Here is a 7662-nt window from a genome sequence, read left to right on the forward strand (position 1 = left end):
ATAATTCCTATACACTAACTAACAGTTATGGTTTTGCTGAACAGCGACGAGTTTAATTGAGTAATTGTGTAATTTCCCCACCTAAAGAAATCGCCCATGGTTCGGTTCTGGTCCATTTCAATGAATTCTCTCCTGGCACATTTATTTTCCTTCACCTCTGTCTTCTACTGTATGTGTCACGCCTCGCTCCTCTGCCTGTGTATTTGAGCATTGACTTAGGTCCAAACCACTGGACTAATATTATGTGGCTTTGACCTTTATGGTTATGTGGTTGTTTTATGTTCAGTATTTTGCCATGTCTTGTTCTGTTTGGTTTTCTGTTACCCGGTTGGTTTTGTGTATCTTATTTTGTAGTATGGTCCCTAGTGTTTCCCGTCTGCCTAGTTGCTGTTCCCTACCTTGTCTCACCTACCTTGTGACGTGTTAAGTGTTTACACCTGTGTGTCCTCTTTGTCCTGTTAGCCTATCCCGTGTTTGATTGTATATTGAGTTCACCTGTGTCTAGTTAGTCTTTGTCTATTTATGTACCCCAGCTTGTTCAGTCCCTTTAACCCATTCTGAACGGGAACCTGTTTTGGTGTCAGCGTCATGTCATGCTTTAGCTATTGAAAAATAGCAGATCTACAAGCTCGTAGCGCGCCACCGAGTGGCGCGATACGAGCTTGTAGGTCTGCTATTTATTTATTTTAAATCGAAGAACGACTGACATTTTTAGAATCTGATCTCAGGTCAGAATGGGTTAATCAGACCAGTGTGTGTGTCCAGTGGGAAACCTCGCATGAATCTGATCTCAGGTCAGAATGGTTCAATGTCAGCTCGTCATTTCACGTCGGCGTGTTTACCGTGTCCTTTACCTGCCCCATTTTATGGGAAGTTATAGTTTAAAGGAGAATTCCACACTAAAAGGCTTTCTTACCTTTCTTTGTAGTTGTTACGTCCCCACCAAAGAGGTCCAGGTGTTATTTTGTGCAAAAGCTCCTTATTGGCTATTTCCCCTACCATAAGCCCTAAATGAATTGCATTGAATTGAATGGGATGTATGGGGTGTTGTGCTAATTCACTTATTTCCATCGCTCAACATTAAAAAAAAAATGTATATATCCTCTCTTCAAAATGTAAATAATAACCCAAGCGGCACACTTTACTACTTCTTTCGATGGAAATAAGTGAATTAGCACAACACCCAAATGTTGGGTGATGAATAAACATCCTGAACCGTGAATCTCCTTGCCTTTTGGTCGTACTGCTTTTGGGTATACCTCTGATCGCTGCGCCCTGACACTTATGTTTCCATGTGCCTGATGTGTTTCCTCTCTCTCTCTCTCTCTCAGGGTGTTTGGCTTCGTGGCCAAGAAGCCGGGCAGCACGGCGGAGAACGTGTGCCACCTGTTCGCCGAGTTGGACCCCGAGCAGCCCGCTTCGGCCATCGTCAACTTCATCAACAAGGTCATGCTGTCACAGCGTCGGTGAACGGACGGAGGGGGAGAGAGAGATTATGGTTTCGGAGAGTGGGTTTGGTCCGTTGCCTTGTGATGATAGGGGGCCGCACAGGGATCTCCTTAGATTTCTGTCACCTTCGTGGGGGGTGTGTGGGGATGGGGATAGTCCAAGATCATGTCCATTACTATAGCCCCTCTCGGAACCCTCCATAAAGCTTTTCTGAAATTTTGATGTCGCTTTTTTTGTAGGGTCCCTGTTCATGACTATATTTTCGTATGGGGAATTTTGGAACGCGGACATAAATATGCTCACTGACATCGTATCTGCGCCGTTTGACGGCCTGTTTTCCTTTGAGGGCTTCTGAAATCGTGAACTATATGTACCTATACAAACCGCTTGCGAATATCTCCTGTGGCGCGGAAGCCGTTAAGTATTTTTAATCTTTGTTTGACCGATTTGGTCGCTTTATTTCTTCTTGTTTGTTTACCGTTTATTGTACCGCCTCCCGGTGTGCGGTTGGCTTGTGCCGGCTACGTCCCTGCCTCTGATCTGCTCTGTCATAGCTATAGCGCCACTAGCTAGCCAGATAGGCGGTACAATGAGGTGTCAATAAACAAGGAAGGAAGAGAAGAATCAAAGCGACCAAATCGGTCAAACAAAGGTTAAAAATACTTAACGGCTTCCGCGCCACAGGAGATATTCGCAGCGGCATGTATAGGTACTTATAGTTCACAGATTCAGAAGCCCTCACACGAAAAAAAGTCGTCAAAGAGCGCAGACAGGCCGTAAACACGGTGTTTATGTTTTACTATGTCCGCGTACCAGGTGGCAGGATACTGCTGGAACAGGACCCCATGGTCTGTGTCGTCAAAAATGTCAGAAACTTCAGTACCATTGGGTTCTGCTTGGAGGGCTAGTCCATTACATACTCTACATAATAAATCTCCCTATTCCGTGAGCAGTTAGGGTTGTTTGGATCTGTACCAGGGCGCTTTTATAATCTTACTGTGAGAGTGCATTGATCAGGATACATCCGTTAACCCATTTTGCTGCCGGGAACCCCTTTTGGTGTTTTAAGCACTCTGTTCTACTTTAGCCCATTCTGACCTGAGATCAGATTCATACGAGGTTTCCGCCGGACACACACTGGTCTGATGAACCCATTCTGACCTGAGATCAGATTCTAAAAATGTCAGTCGCTCTTCAATTTTTCAAAAATAGCAGACCTACAAGCTCGTATCGCGCCACTCGGTGGCGCGATATGAGCTTGTAGATCTGCTATTTTTAAATAGCTAAAGCATAACATGATGCTGACACCAAAATGGGTGCCCGGTCAGAATGGGTTAGCTATTGAAAAATAGCAGATCTACAAGCTTGTACAAGCTTGTAGATCTGCTAAAATGTTTTAATCGTGAAAATGTGGAATATATATATTTTTTAGAACGAACGTTTTTAACTCAAATCTTTGCTTCTGGGGTTAAATATTTTCTAAATATTTTTAGATGGGGTTCAGCGTCTTACATGAAAAATGTGGGTTCCTTGACATGAAATAGTGAGCACCACTGATATGGAAACATACAGTAGGTATTTCAGAAAACTGTCAGGATTTAGAAGACATTTAATCTAAATGTCGACGTTATAGGCCAAAATGGGTTAAGAGTCAAGCATAGCATGTATCAGAAGTGTTACTTTCAGACCTGTACAATGATTTGCTCTTTTGACCCAACATGGCCTATACATCATGACAAAAACGATTGTGTAAATACCCTGCCTAACAGATCTCATAACACAGTTCTCTCATTGATTTTTTTTTCAAGAAGCAATGTTCAATATTATAGCTAGAGATGCTTAATTAATGGATGCCCTGTCCAGGATGTTCCATGGGCATACAGGACCTTGTCCTTGCACTGTTTGGGGGTTAGTATTAAAATCCCCCCCATGTTATACATTTCAGATATTACTGCCTTTATAAAAATAACAGGTGTTTATATTTGTATTATTACCAAAAATGCCTTACGTTATGTCGTCTGAAAGAAATGACCAAAGCCCTGGCTTTGTCATTTTAGTTGCTATATCAATAGATGTTCAGGTATTCAAGAAGTATTGTATTGTATTGTACAGCTAAATGATTACTATTGTTTCATAAGTTTGTATTGCAATTTTTTTACAATACAATCCTGCCATGGTATATCCATAATCATCGTAACACAGTGCCTATTGTACAGTATATGCCAGACGCGCTTATCATCTTCGACAATCCGACTTTTACAGCTAAATAAATGCACACGACTTGTGGTGGTGTGAGAGACATTAACTGTCTAAGTAATGAAAGTAATGATGAATGTATGTTTTTTTACAGAGTGTGTGTGTGTGGGGGGAGGGTAGCAGCAGCGTGTGCAGATAAGTTAGAGGTAAACGTGTATGATGAACTAAAAAAAGGTTGTTGATAATAGGGTAGTGTTACGTTCAACAAGAGAGTTTTCATGGCATGTACCCTGGAAAGGAGAACTGACGGAGAGCGAAGGACAGAGATGTTCTAGAGTCTACACGCCACACCACCTTGACATTCTGTCCTACGTCTTTGCTGCAATAATGTGTTTATTCTAGGGCCGGGACTAATTGCGATTAATTTAGATTAATTAACTACAGAAAAATTAATCGCGATTAACTACAGATAAATTAATCGCACCTTTTTTTCACCGCAGAACGTTTCTCACTTTTCTATAGTACTGAAAACTGGAAATAATAAAAAGTCACCCCATTTTGTGTTGCCTAGAACTGGAGGTCTGACAAAAAACAGTAACAATATGAAGTAAGTACAGCTTTGTGATGTCACTGAGATGTACTTGTTACTGTTACTAAAAGAAATTCAGACCTCCAGTTCTAGGCAACACATAATGGGGTGACTATTATTATTATTTCCACAACAGGTATATTAATGACAGTAAAATGTTGAAAATGAGTGGTATCCTGTAGTCACTATTCATTGATTCACTGGGATACCAAAAAACATTTAAAAAAGGTTTCTCGCTGTTCTCGGGTTGAATATTGATATGCGATTAAAATGCGATTAATCTAGATTAATTAATCGCAAAGCCTCTGATTAATTAGATTTTTTTTTTAATCGAGTCCCAGCTCTAGTTTATTCAAATCAATCAGTCACATAATCTGCAATACATTTAGAATTAATCGACTCTTTGAGGTATCATGTTGACTACAGTATAATGACTGACTGCTATATTGATATAAATGTATACAGATAACCTGGCTAGCGAGAATGACTTGCGGATGCCATAACGGTGTGAATAGTATACACATGTTCATATCAAGCTAACCTAATGTTGAAGACCAAACGCAGCCAAAGACGGCTGCCTAAAGGACCTACAGTGTACGTATTTAACCAAAGACAGAGCACTCCTGGATTAATAAGCTTTTTTGTTCTTCTTATCCAGTCATATTTTTGTATTTGTTTGCTTCATGCATTTGTACTGTGCATTATTTAGTGTGGGTTGCCTCGTTTCATGACATAGGAAAGCAGTACTTGTATTACAGCGATAATATATATATTGTGGTCTGGTTTTCATGTTGATCTCCATTATGTAGTAATATATTTTCTCACATGCAGCTATAGGACAGTGTATTATGGAAAAAGGAAGCAATTGTTTTTTTGTTTTTTTTTAAAGGAAATTATGATACATGCTCTTTTGTATGCACAAAATGAAGAATATAATTAAACTGAAATGTGGTACCAATTGTGTGTTTTGCTTCATGATCAGTTATTTCAACCAAATCAGTAATTAAGATGAGACATGAGAGAAAATAAGAGTGGTGGAAAGTACATACATTTACTGAGTATTTCTAATTTCGAGGTCTTTAAGAGTATTTCCAATTTCAAGTACTTTTACTCAAGTACAATTTTGAGGTATTACGGTATTTTACTTTACGTATATCCAATTTGAAATACTCCACTACATCTCAGAGGCTATAGGCTTTTACTTGTAACTTGAGTATTTCTACATTGTGGTATTGATACTTAAATAATAATATAAAAATATACTTCTACCAATGATCACAAATGTACAAACTGATATCGATTTTTGTATTAATATTTTATTAACTAGTTCACAAATCCCTTTAATTACATTTTATTGTTTTTACTTTTAGAAACAAGCAGGAAAATATTACATTTCTACAAAAAAATAATCATTTGATAAAAGTAAAACCATGATTGATTCATTCACAAAAGTGTAAACATACAAAGCATGTCCCTTTAAAAATAAAAATCAACTGAAATAGAGCGTCGCAGTCCCTCTTTCAGAACAACGAGTGGCCCAGGAAATGAATCAATGCATTTCCCCCCATAGGCATTTCTTAACGTATTTATTTAAAGACCTTTTAAGCGTCGTACGAAGCCAACTCTTGTCGTGACAAATCATGACAACACACACAATGTGTCGGGCCAAACAAAGAATTAGAAAGTAGAAAAGAACGGCAGGTAACCTACAACACTTTTTGTTGTTGTTTTTCTTCTTTGTAATTATTCGTTTGGTCCAAAATATTGTGTGTGTTGTCATGATTTGTCACGACAAGAGTTGGCTTCGTACGACGCTTAAAAGGTCTTTAAATAAATACGTTAAGAAATGCCTATGGGGGGAAAATGCATTGATTCATTTGCTGGGCCACTCGTTGTTCTGAAAGGGGGAGGGACTGCGACGCTCTATTACAACAAACCGCCATGCCATTCGGAGGGTTTTCCAAGAATAATCACAGCTCAAACTGAGTGGGCGAAAGCCATACGACATGTTCTTGTTGACCAATGATATTATGAAGCAGATGTTGGATTGGCCAGAGAGGGGAGTGCGCAGAAATACAGGTACAGTACAGAGTAGACCCATAACAGACTAGGCGAATTAACGTCCCCTTCTCCAATAGGCTGAAGACATGTACCGGTATACATTTAAATGTACTCATATTCAAGCCAAGCTCCGATTACAGCACTGGGTCAACGAACCATGGCTGTCTCCAAGGGGGACAGCAACCCATTCTGACCTGAGATCAGATTCTAACACTGTCTTCTACATCCTGACAGTTTTCCGAAAAGGCAATGTTTCTATATGTCAGTCGTTCTTCGATTTTTCAAAAACAGCAGCCCTACAAGTTTGTAGCTTGTAGATCTGCTATTTTTCCAATGGCTAAAGCATAACATAATGCTAACACCAAAAGGGGTTAAGTTATAGTAGTCAGTGGGCTTAACAAACCTGATCCCAACCGTCTCCAAGACACCAACGAGAGCCTGAAGTTATAGATTGATTCCCTATCTCATAATAGGAAGACTTTAGCAACAAGGGGTCAGTGGGTGTATGTAGGCCACATGATCCAATGGTCAGATCTTAGATTTACATTTCTGGGGGTGCTTTGTAAATATGGCCTTAATAATGAAATGGATAGATTTTTCAGTCAGCGTTTCTAAACAAAAAAAAAAGGTGCTCAAAATGTTTTTTGACAATTTTTACAATCCCTCAATTAATAAAATTGATAAATAACAAGGCAAAAAAACAATATAACAGTATACCAAGTCTAAGGTGCAACAATTAGACGACTGAAGCAAATACTCCTTCGTGTTTTCTATATAAATAGAAAGTTTTCTCGAACATTTTTCAAGCTTAAAAGTGTCAGTAGCCCCAAGTTTACAGTGTTATAAGTGTTCAGTCATTTCAAGCTCGTCAACAGATGCTCTCTTAACCCATTCTGACCCGAGATCAGATTCTAAAAGTGTCTATTACATCCTGACAGTTTCATTATTAGCCCATTATACCAAGTCTAAGGTGCAACAATTAGACGACTGAAGCAAATACTCCTTCGTGTTTTCTATATAAATAGAAAGTTTTCTCGAACATTTTTCAAGCTTAAAAGTGTCAGTAGCCCCAAGTTTACAGTGTTATAAGTGTTCAGTCATTTCAAGCTCGTCAACAGATGCTCTCTTAATGTCACCTAGCCAAAAGAACCGTGGCATAATTAACGACAACACCGATGCACCCATTAACCCATTTAGACCCGATGTCGAAATTACAAAATGTCTTCAAATCATGACGGGTTTTCTGAAAAAAACCCATGTTTCTATATGTCAGCGGAGCACAACCTATTTCATGTCAAGGACCCCCAGATATTATCTGTAATTGGCCGCAGACACCCCCCCCCCCCCCCCCCCCCCCATCTGTAAAT

General features: G+C 39.4%; 1 protein-coding gene across 1 annotated transcript in view; it reads left to right on the top strand.

Annotated features, from left to right (window-relative positions):
- LOC310861386 (tensin-2-like) overlaps positions 1–5197 on the top strand; it is a 104272-nt gene extending 99075 nt beyond the window's left edge. The window contains exon 22 of the mRNA XM_083768806.1: positions 1332–5197. Within this exon, the coding sequence (XP_083624932.1) occupies positions 1332–1470 (139 nt within the window). The 3' untranslated portion in view covers positions 1471–5197. The remainder of the gene's footprint in view (positions 1–1331) is intronic.
- Positions 5198–7662: the final 2465 nt, after the last annotated feature.

This window comes from Protomyctophum parallelum (genome assembly GCF_964188405.1).
Source record: "Protomyctophum parallelum genome assembly, chromosome: 7".
Lineage (NCBI taxonomy): Eukaryota > Metazoa > Chordata > Actinopteri > Myctophiformes > Myctophidae > Protomyctophum > Protomyctophum parallelum.